Source organism: Hyaena hyaena, unplaced genomic scaffold (genome assembly GCF_003009895.1).
Source record: "Hyaena hyaena isolate Hyena2069 unplaced genomic scaffold, ASM300989v1 scaffold_481, whole genome shotgun sequence".
Classification (NCBI taxonomy): domain Eukaryota; kingdom Metazoa; phylum Chordata; class Mammalia; order Carnivora; family Hyaenidae; genus Hyaena; species Hyaena hyaena.
The window spans coordinates 1,291,988-1,318,279 of NW_024081121.1; the positions used below are offsets into that span (position 1 = coordinate 1,291,988).

The 26,292-nt window shown below is 40.0% G+C and overlaps 1 protein-coding gene across 1 annotated transcript in view; it reads right to left on the reverse strand.

The window, feature by feature from the left end:
* The window catches only part of BLOC1S5 (biogenesis of lysosomal organelles complex 1 subunit 5), a 47,620-nt gene extending 22,640 nt beyond the window's left edge, over positions 1–24,980 (reverse strand). The window contains exons 1-3 of the mRNA XM_039254424.1: positions 24,858–24,980; positions 17,944–18,026; positions 3,342–3,471 (exon numbers count right to left, since the gene is read on the reverse strand). Coding sequence (XP_039110355.1) covers positions 3,342–3,471; positions 17,944–18,026; positions 24,858–24,972 — 328 coding nt within the window. The 5' untranslated portion in view covers positions 24,973–24,980. The remainder of the gene's footprint in view (positions 1–3,341; positions 3,472–17,943; positions 18,027–24,857) is intronic.
* Positions 24,981–26,292: the final 1,312 nt, after the last annotated feature.

Genomic DNA, 26,292 nt, shown 5'->3' on the forward strand with positions numbered 1-26,292 from the left:
TCTGCAAGAAAATCTAATAAAATTGTCCATAGGTGCTCCATTATACAAAATCTCTCTTTATTAAAAGAGAGCAAACATATTGCATTAAATTAAAAATTGAAATTGCAGAGCTAAAGAAACAAACAGAACTCTAACATCATCATTACAGATCCAGTAAATAAATGAGAAGGAACACAAGAGTCTAAGACTAAATAAACAAGTGGCAGCATTAGGATTTCAGGACAGAAAGCAAATACTGTAAACCTTGATCAGGTTAAAATTCACAAGTGAGGTTCGGGAAGAGAGAGGGAGGGAAGCTGTGAATGTCCTAATGCCTCCAACTCTCAAGGCATTAATCAACATAGAAATAATAACAACATGACTCTAACTTCTGAATGTTTTTTATAATTATTTTTCTTTGAATGATCTTTTAGTAAATACTATCTTTTATACAAAAATGACACTTATTTTAAGGTATTTCCTTTAGTTTTTAGTGTCTGTTCTGTTAAATTCAAATAAAATTAAGAATTAATACCTAAGCTTAAAAGGTATATGACCCCCCCAAAACACAAAACAAAACACTCAAAAACAAACAAACAAAAAGAGGCGCCTAGATAGCTCAGTTGGCTAAGTGTCTTGACTTCACCATAAGGTCATGATATCGTGGGTTCCTGAGTTCCAGCCCTGCGTTGGGCTCTGTGCTGACAGCTCAGAGGCTGGAGCCTGCTTGGGATTCTGTCTCCCTCCCTCTCATCCCCTCCTGCACTCATGTGTGTGCTCTCTCTCTCTCGCTCTCTCTCTCTTTCTCTCTCTCAAAAATAAACATTAAAAAAAAAAGTGTATGATCTCATTATCAAGTGCTCCCTCTCCCCCTCATACCTGCCCAGCTATTCATTCAGCCATCATGTCTCCACCCATCCTTCTATTTGCATTTACACAAAGATGTCTGAAATGATGTTCACCAAAGTTAAAAAGCAATGGTTATTTTCAGGTAGTTTTTTAAAGGTGATTTATTGTTTTCTTTTTTTTTTCTTATTACTTAAACATACATTCTTCTGTTTAAATAATAATTTTAAAAAGTCATGTCTCTCTAAATAGAGAGGGAGGCAGGGAAGGAGAGAAAACTATTTTCCTATGACCGTGTTAGTTAACGTGAGTAAGGAAACCCACAGGCTCTGTCCTTACTCTAAAATCAAGGTCTAGGTCCTTAATACTAAGGCAAGATAAGATACTCAGACAACAAACTTGGTGAAATGCGTAAGTCTATTAAATAATTAATAAGCAGGGCATACACTCCTACTGTTTTCAGGATGAAAATAACATAAAGGCTGTATCTTGATTACTTTATGGTTGCTTTTTTTGTCCCCTCCTAGAACTTTCATTCACGTTTTGTGATTTTTTTTTTTTAAAGGAACCACAGGTAAATTTTTATTCTAAAGCTGCTGGTCACCAAATCCAAAGACACTATGCAAGTGGCCACACAGACAAAAGTGGAAACAGTTCCAAGCTGAGGATTCCATAATAGGTCTACACTCCAATAATTCAAGATGTCCCTACTGCCCCAGAGTTACCTAATTCTGTGTCACACGTGAGATAAGCAGCCGAAAGTCCACAGCTGCAGAGTTCTGGGCGGCACAGGAAAAGAAAATGCGGCAATTGTCTTAACAGGCACGAAACAAAACTTAACTCATCACTAGGCCTGTAGAGTACTACTTGGACCAGAATATGTTCCACTACATTCCATATAAGCTGTCTTGCATGATTCTGTACAATTCCTTGATCAATCAGTATCAAAAATAAACAAGCCAGCACTCTGCCTTAAAATGTCAGATTTTTAAATGGGCAATTCCCCAGGAAACTGGGGACAGGTGGGCCCAGGCAAAGCTCAAAGCTCTAAAATTAAAGCACATAATCCTCTCCATTCTACACATGCTCATGATACTTAGCATAAAATATTTGGGTTGAAGTCTACTGAGCCTTCCATGCCTCTAAGCAGGAAAACACCTCCAAAAGCCATTTCTTAGCTGCACAGAGCTAATTACATGCAGAGTAGTCCACAGATCTTAAAACCTTAATTATCAACTCTGGATTTTATGTGTTTTAATTCTTCCTTTTAGGATACACTTATAGTCTGAATTCCATTTTACTAGTAATACTTTTCTATTTCATTGTGGAGACAGCTTTTAAGAGGCTAGTCTTCACATCAGAAGTAATGTTAGCCAAAGAATGAATTTAGTCAAAACAACCATTCATAGATTTTTATCAAATTTTACCCAATTTACCTTAATGTACTCAAAGAGTAGAAAAGAAAAGTTATAGGCACATCTCAAATGCATACATAAGTAGTCTTATTAATAACTGAGTTTTTTAGTAGAACATCTGGAATGTTTGTTAAGATTAAGAAAGTGATAGTCTGAGAAAATAAGGGATGTATATAGTAAAATGCAAAAGCCTACAGTCAATTTTAGACTTTGTACTGTTCCGCTCAAAGAAACCAAAACGTAATCCTGGGACATTAATTCTCTCCAAGCCCCTTTTAGCATTAGAGCACATGAGACTGACTGGTACCCGAATACAAACACTTGCTAATTTCAAGATTTGGTTAATACCAAATCTTTCTACTGTTTTCTTTCACAGGTCATTATTTTACTGGCTAGTTCTGTTTTCTCCTCCCCCCACCCCTCCACCCCCGGCTCCCCAAGAGATACTTTTTCATTCTGCACGTCAGTAATCCATCATTATTTACCAGCATATCTACCCTTGGACATGCTGAATATGTCACTATGGATCTAGACCCAACCCTGAGTTGTCAATACACTTCTAATTTTAAAATCAGTTAGTAGTAAAACTCCTGTTAGTTTATATGCTTAATAAGTATCCTTTTTTAGTATCTCTCCACATTACAATATTTTGCTCAATGAAAAAAGTTATAAAATGTTTACAAACATTTATGACGGGATTCTTTTTTTAAAAAAGTTAAAAATTCTAGTATCCTGGTTGAAAATCAAGTTTCATTTCATTGCCTACTTCCTAGTCATCAAACTTCTTATGCATAATTAAACTAAAAAAAAGGTAAACAATGCTGCAATTTTCTCACATCCTAAAGGGACTGATTATCTTGTGTACCCCAGATGCCCACATCTCACTTTGGAGATTAATGCTCTCAACACCCCTGGCTGCACACATTAATCACTGGATAGTCATGTGCTCTGTGACAGGGCTTCCATTATTATCGGTTCCGATTAAGAATTCTCTTCCCACCTCCCACCAAAACACTGAAGGAAATACATTTTGGCACAGCACTCATTTGAAATAAAACAGCATTAGAACAAAAACAAAAAACCAAAAAACTGCCGGCTTACATCTCTGGAGAACTTGGTTTAAGTTGTCCTGCACTATTTCTGTACATTTGGGCAGAGTCTGTTCATTTGTCTCTTGGATCATATTCTTCAAATTTTCAAGAACTCGCATTTCTCGAAGACCACGTTTTTCCTATTAAAAGAAAGTAAATTATTTATACATATTGTGTCTTAAATCTCAGTAACTACTTTCTGGGATTTCCACCCAGGTTTTGGGTGTTACATTATTACTGTAATTTACACAGCTTTCTTCCAATTATTTGGCAATAAATGAGGTCACAACCTGGAGGCACTTTTTAATTATGAAATGCTTCAAAAGTTGCAGTATGTAAGATTTTTACAGCAGTGTTTAAAAATGGGCATGAGATGGGGGTGCCTGGGTGGCTCAGTCGGTTAAGCATCTGGCTTCGGTTCATGTCATGATCTTGTGGTTCATGAGTTCAAGCCTCACACTGGGATCTCTGCTGTCAGCGCAGAGCCTGCCTGGAATTCTCGGTCTCCCTCTCTCTCTCTGCGCCTCCCTCTCTTTCTCCCTCTTTGTCAAAAATAAACATTTAAAAAATTTTTTAGGGACATTTGGGTGGCTCAGTCGGTTGAGCGCCCAACTTCGGCTCAGGTCATGATCTCATGGCTCGTGGGTTCGAGCCCCACATCGGGCTCTGTGCTGACAGCTAGCTCAGAACCTGGAGCCTGTTTCAGAGTCTGTGTCTCCCTCTGTTTCTGACCCTCCCCTGCTCATCCTGGATCTCTCTCTCAGAAATAAAAAAGTAAAATAAAATAAATTTTCTTAATGGGCATGAGAAATAATTTACAAACAAAAAGAGGCCTAGATTGCCACATACTTCATTCTGTAAAACAAAGAAATTGGACACCCTTGATCCAATTTTCTTTTGCTGCTTTCACATCAAATACATAATAATAGCCCTTATTATTAAACTGTTTTTTAAACTTATTCCATTTTTCTCAAAAATGTGTGGTAAAGGGAACAATAGTTCCCTGTGCAGAAAAGAGTTAACACTGATCGCTGTTCTCAGAAAGGCCTGCTTACACGGCTGGCCTTCAGCTGGGGGCTGGGAACTTGACCAGTAAATAGTGCCCTACACTGGTATAAAACTTTCTATAAATGATAAGACATATCCTTTCTTCTGGGAGTTTGGACTTTTGATACATGCTGGGCAGAGACTGCCTACTTGACCAGTCGCCAATCAAATCCCTGGACTCTTAGACTCAGGTAGATTCTCTGGTGGACATTTCACATGTGCTGTCACAGCTCACTGATGAGGGACTAAAGCACATCTGTGTGACTCCACAGGGACAGGACTCTTGGAAGCTTCTGCTTAGTTTTCTCCAAACTTCTTGTCACATACCTGTTCCCCTTATTGATTTTGCTCTGTATCCTTTTGCCGTAATAAAGCCTAGCCACCAATATGACCATATGCTAAGGCCTATGTAGTCAATCGCTGAACCTGGATGTGGTCTTGATCCCTGACACACCCTGTTTCAGAAATCAGACTTTAACACTACCCTACCACTACACTTGAGGGTAGGCCAGTGACTTGGTTCCAAAAAACAGAGTGGGGAAAGAGAAAAATATTAACTTCACAGTGGAGACAATGAAAGTTGACATCATCTGTGATGTCATGGTGATAACATGTACCCTCTGATGTAATGTGACAAGAAGGGTACTTCCCCCAAACCCATAACCCCAGTCTAATCTGAAGAAAAACATCAGACAAACCCAGATTGGGGGACATTCTACAGGAGACTGGCCAGTATTCAAGATTGTAAAAGTCATGAAAAACATGGAAAGTGATAACTGTCACAGACCAAAGAACACCAGTGAGCCCAACAAGTAAATGTAATGTGGTACCCTGGATAAGGTCCCAGAACAAAAAGAGAACCGTAATGGAAAAATTTGTGAAACCTGAATGGAGTCTGGTATTTCATCAACAGTAAAATACCAATGTTAATTTCTTAGTTTTTACCCGTTTAGCATGGTAATTTAAGACATTAATAGTGACAGAAACTGAGTGAGGGTAAGGTACAGAACTCTTTATACTACCTGAGCAACTTTACTGTCAATCTAAAATTAATACAAAATAAAAAGTTTATTTTAAAAAGGGAGTAAACTTGATTGTAGGGAAATATGAAGTTTATTGTGATACTGGGGTTTTTCTTTTCTTTTGAGCCATTCTTAAGGAGCAGCTACGGCCAGGTTTTTACTCTAATTTTTCCACAGTAAAAAATTAAAAAGTTAGACAAAAGTTGAAAAAAAATAAAAAATGAATCCTGTACTTATTACAATCAACAATTCTCTACTCCTGGATGATTTTGTTCCCTCTGTAACATTCCATACACCCTCCTACCCACAATCTTAGATTCTTTCGAAGCAAATTCTGGACAGCATATCATTTTAACTATAAATATTTCAACGTGTATCTTTAAAAGACGAAGACTCTTCTTAAAAAAAAAAATACATTAAGACTACCTCTCTGCCCCCTGCTCACTCACACACATACTCAATAATCCTTTAATATCATTAAATATCAAAGTAGTATTCCCATTTCCTCAAATGTCCCATTCATTTTTTTATCCCCATTTAAACATAAATCTAAGGAAAACATATATTGCAATCGGCATGTTTCTTAAATTTTTTTAATCTACAGATTTTCCCTCCATCACTTTTTTCTTTGCAATTTGTTGAAAAAAAAGTTGAGTCATCTGTTCTGCAGTTTCCCACAGTCTGTTATGTGGCTGGAGGAATCCCCATGGTATAATTTAACATCTCCCTTTGTCTGTTCTCCTTCCTGTAAATTAGTAGTTAGAATGAGAGGTTTGATCAGATTCAGGGTTTTGTTTTGTTTTCTGTTTGCAGGAATATTTCAGAGGGAGGTGGGCTGTGTGCTTTCAGCAGGATGCCGGTAGCACCGTCTTCATTTACCAGCAGGAATACCTCTGTAAAGGGAAATTTCCCCTCAACTACTTGGTTACTCTGAGGAATGCTTACATGTGAAAGGCAAAATAAAACACTTGATTATTTCCTCTTATTTAACAGTTTTAAAAAGAATGATTTGGTTCCCTAGTATTCTCTAAAGGCTTCTGTTTGTCCTATGCATTCCTATGACTCACAGATTTAAGATATCTGAAGTTCTTCAAGCCATGACAGTATTTTTCCCTACTGGTGCTCAAACTGTCCTATTTTTTTGTCCAGTGGGAGCCTAGTTAAGTTGGCTGTGTGATGCTTTAGACAAAATTCTACGTTCTTTAGCGGCCTCTCTGCTTTCTGATATGACTGGGTACTCTAGGCTCACCTGTACATTTCTGGACTCAAAATCAGCAGGTCTCTAAACACCACTATTTAGAAATCGTACTTAGAGAATGATTACCGGGGGTGCTCACTGCTACTGTGTCACTCATTATTTCTAGGCCTTTCAGTGAACAAGGCTATGAAATACGTGTTTTTTTTTAATTTTTTTTTTTTTTTGAGAGAGCAAGAGAACGTGCATGTGAGAGTGTGAGGTGCAGAGAGAGAGGGAGAAAAAGAACCTGAGGCAGGCTCCTCACTGACAGTGCAGAGCCCAACACAAAACTCAATCCCATGAACCAAACCATGAGATCATGACCAGAGCCAAAATTAAGAGTAAGGCACTTAACCTATAGAGCCACCCAGGTGCCCCAAGGTATGTGTTTTTACGAGATGAATTTTAATACAGTGCCTAGGTGGCTCAGTCAGTTAGACGTCCAACGATTTCAGCTCAGGTCATGATCTCAAGGTTCATGGGTTCAAGTCCCACATTGGGCTCTGCACTCACTGTGTAGAGCCTGCTTGGGATTTTCTCTCATCCTCTCTCTCTACCCCTCCTGTTAGCTTTCTCTCACTCTCTCAGAAAGAAATAAAAACATTAGAAAAAAGATGCATTTTAAGTTTATAACCACAAATTAAGAACAATAAGGCTTTTAATTACACTTCTCAGTCTTATGTTTCTTTGCAGTTTTCAAAACACCAACAGAACTACAATTTACTTTATCACTACTTCAATCAAACAACAATAACAACACTAGTATCAACTAAGTGATTACTGAAAACAAATTAAGGGTTTGTTGTTGCTGTTTTGAAGGGATATTCAATTAAATATGCACAAATTACCATGTTTTACAGTTACTTGGGAAAATTTCTCTCTGCATGGTAGGCAATGCCACCATCCAAAGATAGGTTTGCTTTTTTACAGTTTACTTGATTTTCAGGGATTGTTCCTTAAAAATTTTCTTTTAAATTATGTAAAATATTTATATGTCTCCAAAACTATATTTAAAAAAATATATATATATCCAAAAAAAGTCTAGCTTCTGTGCATGTCTTTTGCATTGTATTACCTCCTACCTCTCTCTTTAGGTAATTATTTTAAAACTTTATCCTACTACTGTCTAAGAATAAGGATACACATCCACATATATACATATATATACACACATACACAGGCATATATAAATGTATGCATGTATTCACGTGTATAAGTATATATATATATATATATATATATTTCCAATTCCTTCCTTCTTAAATGTAAACATGATATACAGACTTTTCTTATTTCACTTTATGAGGGAAATTCATACACACACACACAATGTGTATAATCTTTCTCTGTGTGATCATGTGGTCTATTTGTTCTTTTCTGGTATATCTTTCAGGGCTGAGAAAAATCTGGCATTTTTGTTCTCGTGGTTATTTGTGTCAGTACCTTATAGAATACTCTCGGTCTCCACTTTGTTGGTTATTGTCTACTGGTTCCGTACTATAGGCAATAGCATTCAAGGCTTCACAAGACCCCCTGCCATCCGTCCATGACTTGCTCCAGTTTCTGATTTCACAGAGGCTTGTTAGCTGTTTAGCTGGTGACTGGGTCGTTGGTATTACGGGGTTTTACGACAGATGTTGTCTGATTGTGCTACCCTAGTAATTCTGCTTCTATAGACAGACTGAAGCGAACAAACCCAGAACAAAACAAGAGAAAACTACGTCAAAGCTTGCTGCCATCCCCCATGGCACTAGAATCTGAATGAATCAAGACTATAAAGATTATTCATTTCTTATGGTGCATCTTTTCTTTGTCAAGATGCAAAGGAATGGTCTCTCAATTCAAATACAAAGACAATGAAGAACAGAGACTGGAGTTCTGCAGTTCTACTCAGGGTCCAGGTCTTACTCGGGGGTCCATGGACAGGCTTTGGGGTTCCAGAATCCCCTTGAAATAGTACTGAAATTGAATATATATATGTCTTCTATGCATTTTTCTGGGGCAAAAAAATTCTTCAAGGACATCTTGACTTACTGAAGTTAAGAACCACTATCAAAGTTATAATATAAAGTTAAGAATCCCTAAAAACACGAACAGCATTTTCCAGAAATAGAACAAAGAATACTGAACTTTGTATGGAACCACAAAAGATCCCACACACCAACAGTCTTGAGAGAGAACAAAGCTGGAGGTATCATGATCTCAGATTTCAAGATATACTAGAAAACTGTAGCAATCAACACAAAAAGACTCCTAAATCAATAGAACAGAACAGAGAGCCTAGAAATAAACCCATGCTTATATAATCAATTAAGCTATGGCAAGGGAGGCAAGAATATGCAGTGAGGAAAAGATAGTCTCCTCAATAAATGGTGCTGGGGAAACTGGACCACTTTCTTACCTGATAAACAAAAATACACTCAAAATGGACTGAAGACCAAAATGTGAGACGTGAAACCATAAATATCCCAGAAAATACAGTGATTTCTTTAATATCGGCCTTAGGCAAAAGAAACAAAGCAAAAATAAACTATAAGGCTACACCAAAAAAAAAAAAAAAAAAATGGTTTTGCACAAGGGTGCCTGGGTGGCTCAGTCAGTTAAGCATCCAACTTTGGCTCAGGTCATCTCACAGTTCATGGGTTCGAGCCCCACATCAGGCTCCATGCTAAGAGCTCAGAGCCTGGAGCCTGCTTCAGATTCGGGGTCTCCTTCTCTCCTTGCCTGCCCCTCCCCTGCTTACACTCTGCCTCTTTCTCTCAAAAATAATAAACACTAAAAAAAAACAAATTTTTTTTAAGTTTTTGCACAGCAAAGGAAACCATCAACAACATGAAAAGGCAAACTATGAAATGGGAGAAGATATATGCAAATGATATATCTGATAAGGGGTTAATATCCAAAATACACAAAGAACATATACAATTCAACAGCAAATAACAAATAATCCAATTAAAAATGGGGAGAGGACCTAAATAGGCTTCTTTTTAAGAAGACATAAGGACGGCCAACAGACACATGAAAAGATGCTCAACATCACTCATCAATCATGAGGGAAATGCAAACCAAAACCTCACACCCGTCAGAATAGCTAGAATCAAGAAGAAACACCAAGTGTTGGCAAGGATGTGGAGAAAAAGGAACCCTTATGTACTGCTGGTGGGAATGTAAACTGGTACAACCCCTGTGGGAAACAGTTATGGAGATTCCTCAAAAAACTAAAAATAGAAATACCATTCAATTCAGTAATTCCACTACTGAGTATTTACCCAAAGAAAATGAAAACTGGATGCCTGGGTGGCTCAGTCAGTTAAGCATCTGACTTTGGCTCAGGTCATGATCTCACAGCTCGTGCATTTGAGCCCTGTGTCAGGCTCTTGCTGATGGCTCAGAGCCTGGAGTCTGCTTTGGATTCTGTGTCTCCCTCTCTCTCTGCTACTCCCCTGCTCACGCTCTGTCTCTGTCACTCTCTCAAAAATAAACATTAAAAAAAGTTTTTTTTAAAAAAAGAAAATGAACACACACACACACACACCTATATTTACTACAGCATTATTTACAATAGCTCAGATATGGAAGCAACCCAAGTGTCCATCAATAGATGAATGGATACGGAAGATGTGGGATGTGTATGTGCGCACGCACGCACACACACACACACACACACACACACACAGTGGAATATCACTCACCCATAAAGAAGAATCAGATCTTGGCATTTGCAATGATATGGATGGACCTAGCGCATACTATGTTAAGTAAAGTAAGTCAGATGGAAAAGGACAGCTACCATGTGATTTCACTTATATGTGGAATCTAAAAAACAAAACAAACAAAAAGCAGAAACAGATCCATAAATAAAGAAAACAAAGAGATGGGTGCCAGAAAGGAAGGAGGTGGGAGGATGGGCAAAATGAATGAAAACAGGGGACAAGTACAGGCTTCTACTTATGGAAGAAGGCTCAGCAGAGGGAATACAGTCAGTGGCACTATTAACAGCATCACATGGTGACAGATGGTAGCTAAACTCACGGTGTGTGCAGCATAACACTCAGACGTGCTGAATTACTAATTTGTACACCTGAAATTAATGTAACATGGTGTGTCAGTTAATACTTCAATAAAAATAAAAGAGAACTACTTATTTAAAGGGTTATTTCTTCTAGCACGCAAACTGGGAGTCTCACACTGTAGAAAAGGAGTTTATAGCCTCGCTTATTTAAACAACATATAGGCCCAATGATACTGTTACAAAAGATAGTGTTAGAAATCAGAAACAGTCTTGGGGCACCTGGGTGGCTTAGTCGGTTAAGCGTCCGACTTTCGCTTAGGTCATGATCTCGCGGTTTGTGGGTTCGAGCCCCGCGTCGGGCTCTGTGCTGACTGCCAGCTCAGAGCCTGGAGCCTGTTTCAGAGTCTGTGTCTCCCTCTCTCTCTGACCCTCCCCTGCTCATGCTGTCTCTCTCTCTCCTAGAAATAAATAAAAAAGAAAAAAAGAAAAAAAAAAAAAGAAATCAGAAACAGTCTCGCCCTTAAAGTTACCCTCTGGTATGTGCTTGTTTTTATGCTGCTATCTTTGACCAAGGTGTACAGTTGACACTCATTACAAAAGGAAGAATATTTAACATCTATTTAACTGTATATAGATATTCACACATGTTCTGGTGCATAAATATCAAAGCTCAGCAATAATGAAGCTTGGCTTCTAATGTGTAACACACCACAAAATTACATATACAGTTAACTTTTAAGTTGAAATTAATAGCAAGTGCTCATGTAATGTTCTTAAAATAGTGTCTGGCATTATGTGCTTAAAGGTGCCAGCAATTATTAATATTTGTATAGTTACTATAATTTTTATATTTAAGATGTAATAAGATGTAATTTGATAGTAAGAAAGGAAAGGGGAAATCAATATAATAATTAAAAATTTTTTCAATCACTAAACTGGTCAGTCCAACAAGCTTTAAAACCATATTGCATATGCCTATGTTTATTACATGCTACGTGGGACAGGCTTTATCCTGATATTTAATAATCTGCCAGTTACTCTAATAATCTAACCAAAATGAGAGATTAGGACATCAAGTGACGTTCTAGCCTGACCTACCTTTGGAGGGATTTTCTCTTCATGAATTCAACTCACATTCCAACTCATCAAGCCAATCTCTCCTGACTCCTAGAATACTGTACTTATTTGAATACCTTTTTTTAGCCTCTAATTTTAATCATCATTTCTCCATTTTTTTTCCTACTGGCTAACATCTAGTTTCCTTTCTCAGCTCAAACACCACCCTTTCTCTGAAAACTTTCTTCCCAGCTCTGTGGAGAGTGGTTTCTGGAGCTGTTTCCTCCTGAGATCTCAAGTGCTTTGTGCTTATTTTATCTTATTAATTCCTTCATGAAAATTCACTGTTTACAGGTCTGTCTTCTTCCTAGACCATCAACTTCCCGGAGGTAGACTGTTTCTCATTTATTTTTATATGTCTACTGTGACAGGTAGTTCTGGATCTCTTTCCTGGAAGTCTCCAAATATTCTTTGAGGTGGGCTATGTGCCCACAGACTGCGTCTCGTTTCCCATCTGCATTCCTTTTTGCTACATGAAGTGCAGGTATCACGGCGGGAGCTCCCTGAGCCATCCTGGAAGCCTAAGGGTAGGAGCAGCACTGCAGGAGACAGAGGTGAAGCTAGAAGAACGCTGACGTCATAGAGCCCTAGGCTCCAGGTATTGTGAGAGAAAAATAAACACTTGTGAAAGACACTATTTTTTGGGTATCTATTACTAGTACCTAAACACATTCCTTACTAATACTAATACATGTAGATAATCAACAACTGTTCAATAGAGCAATGAAGGAATAAAATTTGCTAAAAATGAAATAAGCAATCAGAGGGGAGGTGTTGGGGGATGGGCAAAATGGGTCAAGGACAGTGGGGGACACAAGCTTCCCGTTACAAAATTAATATCTTGGGGATAAAATGCACAGAGAAGGGAATATAGTCAATGGTACTGTAACAGCCTTGTGGGGTGACAGACGGTAGCAACGTGTGGGAAGCACAGAATAATATATAGATTTGTTAAATTACCACACTGTATAGCTGAAACTAATATCCCATTATGTGTCAACTATAATCGATAAAAAATGTTTTTCCATTAAAAAGGAGACTTATGAAACAAAAAAAATGAATAAGGAACTTGTGCAGGACCCTGTACCCCAAAACACGTCAGAAATGCTCACTAACGGGGGTGTTTCCTCTCTTCCACCTGAGACGCCATGACATCTCCTCTGTGGCTAGAAAGCTAATGTACAGCAGGTAGTGCCTCTACCCATTGACACTACTGGATCGATGCTCATGGAAAGGGCCCTACGTGGATCTCGGTTCAGTGGAATCAAGGATATAAAAGATCTGCATAAAGTCAGGAGGAAGACAGTCAACTGTCCAGAAACACTAACAAACACAAAAAGAGAGCTTAAATATAATAGAACTTCAATACTTTACGTAATGCTGCCACCATGTGGCACTTACTCTCTCCTTTAGAAATAAAATTTTATACAGAAAAAGATGATTGCTGCCTGTGCATAAACTTTTTGAAGCATAAGAATTATAAACAACTGTAGTTTTAAACAACTGTAGTTTTAAATACTACCCAGGTTTTCTTAAGGTGAACTATGCTTAAATGTGAGAGAGATGAATGTTCTAGAGCATACTGGTAACTCTCTTCTGCCATTCCTCTGCCCAACCAGGCCATCTGGGGGTGAATTAGTGGATGCTACTATTTGGACCTAGATAGAAAAGAACTGTAAATAATGCAGATATATATTCAAATCCAAAGCCTCTAAAATGCTTTCAGCTTTTTTCTTCTAATTTGAAGAGAAATGCCAGAATACAATACACAGAAAATACAGGAAGTTTCCAGGCTACTCTGAACCCTCAAGAAGATCAACTGGGGAAGTGATGGTATAAAAGCCTAGATCAGGAAAAGGAATTATATTACATTTAGTTGAAGATAACAAGTTAAACTTAGCTGACAAGAGATTTTTGAGCCCTTCAGAGGTCTTTCATGACAATAGGAGAATATCTTGCTTTGTGAAGTGTGGGTCTGTGTCTGTCCTCTTCATCAGTGCTGCACAGGTCCCTATGTTATGTCTCACACAAAGCTAAGTCCCTGAGACACTTGCAAAACAAGCTTGTTTCTACCATACCCAGTGTGATAATTTTATTCTCTAGTAAACATCTTTTACTTTTCTAAATTTTATTTATTTTGAGAGAGAGAGAGAGTGGGGTAGGGGCAGAGAGAGAGCGTGAGAATCCCAAGCAAGATTGTGCACTGATAGCACAGAGCCCAACAAAGGGCATGATTTCACAAATGGTGAGATCATGACCTGAGTGGAAATCAAGAGCTGGAGGCCTAACTGACTAAGCCACCCAGGTGCCCCCAAAAATAAACATTTTTTCTAAGGTAGCAGTTCTGCCACCTACTTAGCAAAACTCTATTTTCCCTAAAATCATTAAAAATTGAACCTGAGATCATTCAAATTATTGTAAATCCTGAATTAAAACTTTTTTGACTGTATTTGCCACCATTTTTCTCTTAATAATAACAGTTACCAACATTTGTCTAACACCCATATATCAGGGATTTAAAAAAAATAATGTATCATTAAATCCTCACAAAAACTGCACAGTACATATTGTTCTTCCCATTTTTAAGTGGGAAACTTAAACCTCAGTAAAGAAGTAATTATAGCTAGTAAGAGGGCGGCAGAATTTGAATCCAAAGAAGTCAAGCTCCAAGGCCCATGTTATATTCATTCCTCAACATAGCCTCCTTTCCAAAAAGACCTTGGAAGGCTTCGCAATGTGGAACGCAGGTAATTTCTCTCCTGAGACACATGCCCATCTTCCCTTGGCAACTATCTTCTATCCCAATTAAAAGAGGTGTTGGCTTCAACAGGAAGTGAGCTCTTAACAGCATAAATGTAATACTTTTTTCATTTTCCATTCCACATGCAGTTTCACTTGTATAGACAGCCCTTTCACAAAACCATCTACATTATTTAAGGAATGCTGATATAGGGGCTCCTGGGTGGCTCAGTTGGTTAAGTGTCTGACTTTGGCTCCGGTCATGATCTTACAGCACATGAGTTCGAGCCCCGCGTCAGGCTCTGTGCTGACAGCTCAGAGCCTGGAGCCTGCTTTGGATCCTGTGTTTCCATCTCTCTCTGCCCCTCCCCCCACTCATGCTCTGTGTCTCACTCTCTCTCTAAAATAAATAAACATTAAAAAAATTTTTTTTAAATGCTGATATAAGTATAATGACATATATTATAGGGATAACTCAGCCACTAATTAGCAACGTGCAACTTTTTAATGTTGCTTTCCATCTCTGGGCTCAGTTTCTATGAAGTGAAAGGTTAGTGGGGGGTCGGATTAGAAAATCCATCTTTTTTTTTTTTTTAAATGTTTTATTTATTTCTAGGAGAGAGAGAGAGAGACAGCGTGAGCAGGAGAGGGTCAGAGAGAGAGGGAGTCACAGATTGAAACAGGCTCAAGGCTCTGAGCTGGCAGTCAGCACAGAGCCCGACGCGGGGCCCGAACCCACGAACCGTGAGATCATGACCTAAGCGAAAGTCGGACGCTTAACCGACTAAGCCACCCAGGCGCCCCTAGAAAATCCATCTTAACCCCAAAATTCTATGTTTAATACCAAGTAGATCTCTAAAGCTGTATTTTAAAAACTATTGAGTATTTCAAATTAATCAGACTGGCAAAAAGAAGAAAAAGATAACTTATGAAAAAGATGACTTACGACATCACTAGACATCAGAAAACTCAAGTTTTTGTCAGGGTTCTGCCGTTTTTCTTTCGAATCATATTAAGCACTTACAATGCACTGGACATTGGTTTAGCCATTTTTAATATAATGAGAATATGGCATTTTTATACAATCAGGAGCTCTGACTCTTATGGTACCTCTATTTGAATGAAGGAGGACAGGCAATAAACAAATAAATAACAAGAAAAAGATCAGGTAGTTACAAGAGCTTATGCTAGGCAGAATTCTAGGATGGCCCACGAGGCCCACCCCTAGTGTACACGCACCTTCTCTTATTCAATCAAACTCTAATCCAGGTGCTACTGTATATATATTCTACAGATTTACTAAGGCCCCAAATCAGCTGACTTTAAGGGAGGGAGATTATCTTCAGTGGGCCTGACTTAATCAGGCAAGTCCTGTACAAAGTCTAGGCTCTTCCTGGCAAGCATGACAGGGAGGGACTCCATGTGAGTGAGACTGATTTGAGGCTCTGAAGATGGAAGGGGCCACGTGCCAAGGGACATGAGCGGTCTCTCTAGGAGTTCAGAGAGGCCCCTGGCTGACAGCCAATAAGGAAATGGGCACTTCATTTTATCAGGGCAAAGAACTGAGTTTTGGTACAATCATGTCAATTAGGAAGAGGACTCTGAGCTCCAAATAAGAACAATGTCTAGCCATATCTTGATTTTAACCTTGAGAGAGTCTGAGCAGAGAACCCAGCCGCGAAGCCCAGAATTTATTCTCACTTGGGAAGTGGCAATAATCTTCAAATAGCATAAGGGGATAATTTCTGGATAATATTCTGTGTGTCCCAGATTATCTATATCCCACCACAACAGTAATGATAATGACGACAGCTAACAGTTAATTCTTCCCAGGTACCTGATAATGTTCTAAGACACACACACACAGATGCACACATTGTATGAATGTGCATATCTTTAATCTTTACAACCACCTATGAGGTAGGTATTATGCAGATTTTGAGCACGAGCCTATTGAACCTAGAAATGCTGTCTGATGTTGCAACTCTGTCCTTTTATCTTGAGTGCTCTGTACCACAGGCTTTCTGGAGTTTTAAAGGATTTATGAAAAGGTTCTCTCCTTTTGGCAGGCTTAGACTTGCTGCTTGGAGTCACTTGAAAACAGAACCCCAACTCACACAGAACCATGAAATTTTTTGTGCAACACCATTTACCACCTATGTGAAAGCAGCTTGGGATGCTGCTGTTTAATGCACAATGAACCAGTCGTACATGTGTGAAACCACAGGATGGCAGGCTGGTGCACAAGCATCACTGGAGCCCAGCACGAAAAGCCAGCAAGGCAGGGGCCAGTCACAGAAGGATGCGTGGACTTCATCCTGTACGCGGCAAACATCATCAAAGGGTTTTAAAAAGTGAAATAATGTCAGAACACGCCAGCAGCATGGTGAAGATTGGATGTGACTGGGCTGACGACGCAGACACGCAAATCAGAAGGGATGGAGATTAAGGAGTAATATCCAAAAGAAATGGTCACTGAATGGGGGTCCTAACCGGGTCAGAACAACAAAAGTATGAGTCTCGTGTTTTAATCTGAGTGCTCTGGGTGAGTGCTGATGCTTCAACTGAGAAAAAAAATAGAAAATGGATCTGGAAGACCAATACCCATCAGTCTTTAAAATCTTTTTTTCTTTCCCAAGGGAGACAGGGGTGCTGATGCAAGAGGCATGTGTACCCCAATGTGCATAGCAGCACTCTCAACAATAGCCAAAATATGGAAAAAGCCTAAGTGTCCATCAACTGACAAATGGATCAATAAGATAAGGTTTATCTACACAATGGAATACTACATGGCAATGAGAAAGAATGAAATCTGGCCATGTGTTGCTACACATGGATGGAACTTGAGAGTGTTATGCTGAGCGAAATAAGTCAGGCAGAGAAGGACAGATACCATATGTCTGCACATATAGGTGTATTAGGAGGAACTTATCGGAGGACCATGGGGGAGGAGAAGGGGAAAAAATAGTTGGGGAGAGGGAGAGAGGCAAACCATGAGAGACTCTTGAATGCTGAGAACAAACTGAGGACTGATGGGTGTGGCGGGGAGCGGAAGGGGAGTGATGGGCATGGAGGAGGGCACTTGTGGGGATGAGCACTGGGTGTTATTTGGAAACCAACTTGACAATAAACTATTTAAGAATAAATAAATAAATAAATAACTTTTTTTCACTGTATCTCATGTTACAGATGAAAAAGCCTGAGATCAACAGACACGAAATACCCCAGAGCAGGCACCAGGACTTGAGCTCAAGTCTCCTGCTGCCTAGTCTTACGTTCTTTCCATGAATGGTAATGCCTCCTAATGAGCTGTACTTTGCCTATGTTATGAACACATAAATGGAAATCAGAGATTTTAAAACCACAGAATACCCCTTCTGTATATTAACACACTAACAACTAGGGCAGTATTTTTACAAAATAAGGTTTAAATACTCACTTCAAATTCTTTCACAAAATAACGGGTTTCACCTTGAATAACTGGTCTGTGATCTAAAAGCCTTGAATGAATTTCTCCAAGGTCTATAAAGACAAAACGAAATTGAAAGTTAATCCACACTGGGTGGCACAATCTCTAGCTCTATTTACTCTTCCCAAATCCCAAGAATACATGTAGGTTAAAATCTAGTTTAGACTGGATTAAGAGGAAATCTTATCCACTGCCAGTAAATAGGTACAAGTACTTCTGAGAGCAATTTGGCAATATCGAAATTTGGCAACAGCTTAGGACCTGCACCCCTGGCAGTTCCATGCCTACGGTGTGCCCTAGAAAATCTCTTGCACAAATGAAAGACATTTAAAAATGTTTACTACAGTGAGTGTAATGTCAAAAGAAGAAAAAAGGAAACAATCTAAACACACTCATACAATGGAATATTATGAATCAGCAAGTAAAAATGAAGACACTGGAATGCCTGGGTGGCTCAGTCGGGTAAGCACCTGACTCTTGACTTCAGCTCAGGTCAGGATCTCTCAGTCTGTGAGATAGAGCCCTGTGTCGGCACAGAGCCTGCTTGGGATTCTCTCTTTCTCTCTCTCTGCCCCTTCCCCATTCACACTCTCTCAAAATAAATAAACTTAGAAAATGACCCAAATACATTAAGGTTACATTTATTAATATGGATAAATCCCACAAATATAATGCTTGACAGAAAAGCAGGTTTCAGAAGAATGAAGGCATTATCTAAACTTAAAAAAAACATGCAAAAGACACTTAATTTTGGGACACATACAGAAGCAACAAAACTAGAAACACATGAGAATGGTAAACAGCAAATCCAAGACAGTGGTTACCCTGAGAGAGGAGAGGGGGCAATGCAATTAGAGCAGGGGACCCAGTGGGCTTTGAGTGTTTATTAAGATGGGTAAAGTGTTCATTACAGGTCTCTATACTCTTTGATAAGTCTGAAAAACTTAAGGGAAAAAGTTCTGAATTTTAACTGTTTTTTTTTTAATTTTTTAAAATGTTTTATTTATTTCTAGGAGACAGAGAGAGTGAGACAGCGTGAGCAGGGGAGGGTCAGAGAGAGAGGNTGATAATATAAGACCATGGGTCTTCATAAATAAAATATTTTACTGATTCAGGTGATATTACAGGAAATTTATTCCTTGTTAGAGATGTGCAGAGATCTTGGGTCTTTCTATCACCAATCCATTTGAAGACAACATGAATATATTTTTAAATGTTTTATTTATTTCTAGGAGAGAGAGAGAGAGACAGCGTGAGCAGGGGAGGGTCAGAGAGAGAGGGAGTCACAGACTGAAACAGGCTCCAGGCTCTGAGCTGGCAGTCAGCACAGAGCCCGACGCGGGGCTCGAACCCACGAACCGCGAGATCATGACCTAAGCGAAAGTCGGACGCTTAACCGACTAAGCCACCCAGGCTCCCCGACTGTTTTTTGGTAAGTCAATCTATTCACTCTACTTTGTAACAACTATGTAGTGTAAGAGGTAAACCTCAAAACTCCCGGAGGAAATTAAATCTCCAAATAAGAACATGCACCATTCATGTTGATTTACTGGTAAAATTTGTTCCTCAAATCTTTTATTTTTGCAGACACATAACGGTGCAAATTTCATTACTCTATTTAAGGAGTTTTATTAAGATACATCTTGGGAAGTATGCTAAGTAAAAACATGTAAACATAAATATAACTTTTGCTTAAGTTCTTCAACAACTCACTACTAGAATTACAGAGCACTTCTATAAAAAAACTAATAGTTCATTTAAAAAGAAAACAAGAAAAAAGAAAAGAGGCCTATGCTTAGTTAAATTTGGGAAACATTAGATAACATTAAGTAAGTAAGCCAGGATCTTTACCCTCAGATCTTCTGGGAGCCTACGGTTTATTTATATGAATTCTTAATGGCTGCAGTGAAGGCTGCAGTGTGCAGAAATTTATGGACCTTATTTGATTAAGAGAACCTATGTGGCAAAGACTATTCACATTCCAACAAACACCAGTGTCTTTAAAACACAACTGGCCAGCAGGCTGAAGTGCAAGCCTCCTAGTAGCCACATACGGTCCTCCACGCCTGGTTCCGAGCCTAGTTCCCACGTTGACAACTGTGAACGACTTCCTGTTTTCCGACCACATCGAGCTACCTCATGCATCCTTGCCACAGTGCTAGCTCTTGTCGCCCCCGGGAATCCTTCCTGAGTCCCCACTCTTCCTTCCAAACTGCACACACATCACACTTCCTTGAAATTTTCATTCATTCTATTCAGCTTCCTCCTAGGATTCAAGGAGTGCCCCTATTTTATGCCTCCCAAAGCACTCGGGGCAATTACTTCTCTAGCACACAACTTACCTCATTGTCCTGAAATTCTCTCTTCTCCAGTGAGTATCTTAGAGACATTACTTGTATTACCCACAGAGGATAAGTGGGTTAACGTTTATTTTTCTATATGACTGAGAAGCTATTAAGCTTTGTTGACTTGGGAAGATCTTTTTCAGCCTGATATCATGAGAATTCAGTTGGCCTTTGGAGAGAGAATTCAATTCCATTTAGAAATGGATAGTGATCACTTCTGAAACTCTGTGCCCCAAAATTTAAGATAGTAAAGATTTGGGGAGAACATACATATTACTACAGAAATTAAGCCACTAAAATTGTAGAGCTCTCATTATCTAATAAAAGAAGTGTATTCTCTGGCCCTGAATGTCCAGGCCTTTATTAAAATATCATAAGGAACAATTTACTGCAGTTGTTTCTGATAACACCCAGGGCATCACCAAAGAGATGCTATTCTTCCTCACCACTTCTCAAAACCATTCCCTCTTTTTCATCCCTGCTCGTCTCACTAGGACTATGTGAACAGCTAGTCACCCCTCTCTACAAGCCACTCTACACAGAGTCAGTTCTTGTCGTTCCCAGTAGCAGTGCTTACAAAGTTGCCTCAAACACTGAACTAGCAAGCACTGAACTACTGGTCCTCCAGAAAATGATACGGTTAGGTTTCTGCAAGCTTCTGGTCACATTTTTGTCAAACCAAAATGCCATGTGTATCACACAGGTTTGTTTACCAACATCCCCGTGCCAGTCTTAGTGTCCAAAGTCTGCTCTTCCGGTAGAATCCTTTTTCCTGTATAACACTTAACAGGTATTCTTAAAGTTCTCCCATAGCCCCTTGACCTGCATAACCTACCTCACCTGCAAGTTGAACACTTTCATCCTGTACCACCTTTGAAAGTGTGGCCTGCAATAGACAGAAGGGTTGAACGTTTTCCTGACCCTATACAACTGATCATACATTTTTGTGGCTTTCAGCTTTACGACAATGCTGTCTACTACACTTGATCAACCACCTCAAGAATCCCCAAATTTAGCTGCCTGCCCATCACTTCATCACACACTATGAATGTTGCTTTGGCACTTTCTGGAATGGCCTACCACACACACTGGTGAATCTCCTTCCTTATTCTGGGCTGCTGACTGATTAACATTGATCTCACGGCAAAAGGCACTGTAATTCATCGCTGAAAGAAACTTGTCTTCTACAATGTTTTCTCTGTAAGGCACACTACAGAGTCTGTATGTGCTTACGGAAAACTCAGCACCACACAAGGGGGATCGCTTGAAAAAGCGAAATCACCAACAAAAAGCACAAAAACGTGAAAAGTATGACACTAAATAAAAAGTAAAAATAACACACTTATGGTGTGAGAGCTAAAACAAAAAGCAAAGTGTTGCCTTTTAGCTTCAACTACGAATGTGCATGTAGGAAAACTCAAATTTTTCTCTATTCTGTGCATGTGGGAATGACCATGAAAGCATCATCAATATTGATTCTGAAGTTACAAATTCATTTTAGCAATTAGGCAAATTCACAAATACCTAATTCACAAGATGAGGATCCACTGTTACCTGCCTGAATGCTTTATTTAAAATACAAATCTGGGGCACCTGGGTGGCTTGGTCGACCGAGTGTTCGACTTCAGCTCACGTCATGATCTCACGGTTTGTGGTTTCGAGCCCCGTGTTGGGTTCTGTGCTGACAGCTAGCTCAGAGCCTGGAGTCTGCTTCAGATTCTGTGTCTCCCCCTCTCTGCTCTTCCCCTCCCCCCAAATAAATAAAACATTTTTTAAAAATTAAAAAAACACAAATCTAACCATGATTCTCATACTTACTGAATAGTTTCCTAACATTTAAGAAAATGTCCAATCTAAGGCAACAAGTCTTCTCCTGTCTGGTTTCCACCAAACTCCACCTCTCTGAGAGTCACTCCGTAGCAATACATGTAATTTCCTAAACATGCCATACTGTTTGGGGCCTCCACCCCTTTGCTCAGGCTGTTCCAAACTAAGTTCAAAATACCCTTGCCTTCTTTTCTTAACTGCTAACACCTTTCTCCTGACTCCAATGTTCAGGAAGCCCTTCCTATTTTCCAGTCTTTACCTCCTAACACCCACCCGTGGGCCAGAAACCCTTACAGACCCAGGGCATAAGTAGTGAAATCATTTATTTGTTTCCTTTTCACTAAACTTTCACAATATAATTCAACAATGATCTGTTCAGAACCAATGGTCTTCAAATAAAGATGAACTTAAAAACAGATTTTCAGAATGAAAAGAGTGAATGGTTCCATTAAAAAAAGCCAAGGAAATTCTAGGCATATTTTTAATTAAAACTCAATTTTCGATTAACTTGAAAAACTTTCCCTAAATAATCTTTTTTTAAAAAATAATATAAAAAAAAAAAAACCTGTGTGTGAAGGGATACAATCAACTGACGAAAAAGGCAACCCATGGAGAGGGAGAAAATATATGCAAATCATCCATGAGAAAAGGAGTTAATATCTAGACTTATACAGAGAACTTTTTTGTTTAACTTTTTTTTTTTAATGTTTTATTTATTTCTAGGAGAGAGAGTGACAGCGTGAGCAGGGGAGGGTCAGAGAGAGAGGGAGTCACAGACTGAAACAGGCTCCAGGCTCTGAGCTGGCAGTCAGCACAGAGCCCGACGCGGGGCTCAAACCCAAGAACCGCGAGATCATGACCTAAGCGAAAGTCGGATGCTTAACCGACTAAGCCACCCAGGTGCCCCTATACAGAGAACTTCTACAACTCGCCAACAAAAACCTGATCAAAAAAATGGGTACAGGACTTCAAAAGACATTTCTCCAAAGAACACATACAAATGGCCAATAAGCACATAAGATGTGCTCAACACCACTAATCATTAGGAAAATGAAAATCAAAATTACAAGGCACTACTTCATACCCATGAGGAGGGCCACTACCAAAGTACAGAAAATTGTAAGCGCTGGTGAGGCTATGGAGAAAATGGAACCCTTGTGCACTATGTGACTGTGAATAGTGCAGCCACTATGAAGACAGAATGGTGACTGGTCAAAAAATTAAAAACAAAATTATCATTTGGTCCAGCAACTCCAGTTCCGGGCATATACTCAAAAGAATTGAAAGCAAGGACTCAAACAGGTATTTGCATACCTCTGTTCACAGCAGCATTACTCACAATAACCAAAAAGTGGAAATAACCCAAGGGTCCATCCACAGATGAATGGGCACAGAATATGTGGTATAGACATACAATGGAATATTATTCAGCTTTTAAAGGATATTCTAACACACACTACAATGTGGACATTATTCAAAGTGAGATAAGCCAGTCACAAAAGGGCAAATACTATAGGATTTCACATATTTGATTTAGAAAAACAGTCACATACAAAGAAGGAAAGGAGAATGGTGGTTGCTAGGGGCTGGAGGGAAGGGCCAGATGGGGAGTTAGTGTTTCATAGGTACAATGAGTTTCAGTTTGGGAGGATGAAGTTATGGAGATGGATGGTGGTGATGGCTGCACAACAATGTGGATGTACACTTAAAAATGGTTCAGATAAATTTTATGTTACAAGTATTTCACCGCAATTTAACACATTTTTCAGTAATTCACTTAGATCGCACATATAAACATTTATAATTTACCCCTACCACCCACGCACCACTCTCGACACTCCTAATTAGATTTAAGAGGCACCCTGAAGTCTAGAAATAGCCACAGCCAGCTAACTGTGGCTGTCTACAATCCTGACAGATAAGGTTAGAAAGAAACAGGCAGCAACCGAAGGATGTTATTCCCTGGGTAGTGCTGAGGGACTCAGGAACCCTCCAAGGGGTTCGATGCTGCAAGATGTTGGGGCAGACAGGACCAGCACAGGGTTAGGGAAGGATGAAGATGAGAAAGTGCAGTGTCTAACTGGCAAAGGTCCTGCTACAGGAAAAAGGGTTTGAGCTGGAATCAAACCTATTCAAGTTCTATGAGAATCCAGGTTGTAACCTTCTCCCAGCGCAAAGCCGACAAGACAAATGGACATCTATACGTGTGTGTGGCGCTTTCATGTTTTAAGCTGCTTTTATGTTATCTCATTTATTCCTTGCATGATCCAGGAGCAGACAGAGGTAGAGTAGGTAAAGCGGACGACCCAAAGTCACCCAACCCCTAAGCGACCTGACTGGGGCCACAGACCCTTCCCGACCCCCAACCTCGATGCTTTTTCTAAGCGCTACAGGACGGTCGGGAGGCGGCGTCCAAATAAGTTCCGCGCCCAAAGGTCCTGGGCTTGGGAAAGGGGAGGGGGGCGGGCCTCAAGACTCACGTCCGCGGGTTTTTCGAAGTAGTAACTGGGACTGAATTGGTTGGTTGTTACTGGAAGGCACCTGGCGTGGGGAACCATGCGGACTCCGGCCACGAGTCCCCCACCGCCCACGAACGCGAGACAGTCCCGGAGCTGGGGGGCGCTCCAGGGAGCGGCCCCGGGTCAGAGGGCGCCGCCCCGGAGGTGAAGCGGCGCCGGGATCCACCAGAGCGACAGCCCCACCGCTCCGTACCCTTGATAATGAGGTGCGCTGGAGAGCCCGAGGTCCCCAGCGAGTCCTTTTTCTTGTCGCCGCCGCCCGGGGAGGCCTCGCAACCCACAGGCGTCTCCGTCCCTCCGCCACTCATCGCGACCTGCTCCGCCCACCCGCCTCCGCGTTGCGCCTGCGCAGACCTGAACTGCCCGCCTTCCGGGCGCGGGTTTGGAGCGTCATCAAAGGGCGTCGGGGAAGCGGAGTCCCCTAGGCGGGCAACATGTTGCGTTTGTGTAGCCAGAGATGTAAACTTGAAGAAGCCGATGCCGCCATGCTGGGTTAGGGCAGATGCTGGAGGAGTTGGAACGTGCCTTAAAATTAGAGTGAACCTCTGTTATTGCACCTGAAACCAGCTGGAATTTATTCTGGATTAGAGAGACTGAGAGAGAGGGATACAGCCGCAGAATAATAGTAATAGTAGAAGTATATTATTTCTTTTATTACCTGCCACCAATATTATAAAGCATTTTGCCGTGCATTGATGCGTTTGGTCTGCATAGCAACTCGGGGAAACGATTTTATCATTTCTTTCTAACAAATGAAGAAATAGGATTAAAGGTTAAGTAACTGTGTCTAAGTATAATCACTTAGACTCATTCGTGCTCCTGTGAAGAAAAAACAAATTTGTTCTTGGCATTTGTATTTGTAAACTTTCAACCAGTTGTATATGATACGGTCTAAGAGAAAATATATGTAATTATGAAAGGGACCGATTTGCTGGGCTGCTTTGAATTGTGGTTATGAAGTGTCAGCTTTGGGGATGCATATATCTAATTGCTGCTCTTTGTTAAACTCCATGACGTTTATCTTGGAATCTCAACAAGTCTTCGTGTCTGTTCAAAGTACAGACAACGTGCAGCTTTGCAATGGCTCCTTCACCTCCTGTGTTCATCCAGTGGTTCTAAGAATCATCTCTACGTCTACCCCTGTTCTCCCCCTCCCCCCCCCCATTTTTGTACAGCCCTTACCATCAAGGGTCTTTCAGTCTAGTGCTGAAGAGACATAGACCAGCATTTAAAACATAAATCCTACAAATAACAGCGTGGAGGAAGGTGCAGTAGGTGTGGGCCAACCCCGGAATGGGAGGTAGCCAGGAAAGACTTCCTAGAGGAGGCACCTATCTGTCCTCAGACCAGAAATGAAGAGACATCAGTCAGGGTATGTGAAGAGAAGATGGAACTTGTGGTTTTGAAATAACAGGCCCAAAGGCAAAGAGGCATAAAAATAGATATATACATGAAATGTACAGCTGGTTAGCTCCAAGTTGTTGCCTCTGGTTTGTAACCTTTCTCATCTCACTTTCATTTCCCTAGCTTTAGCATCAACCTCTAGGAAATATTATTTTTAAAGCCCTTCATTATTTTCACCCCCTTCTAGGTACTTTTCTCATTCAAATTTTCTTCTGCACCTCTCT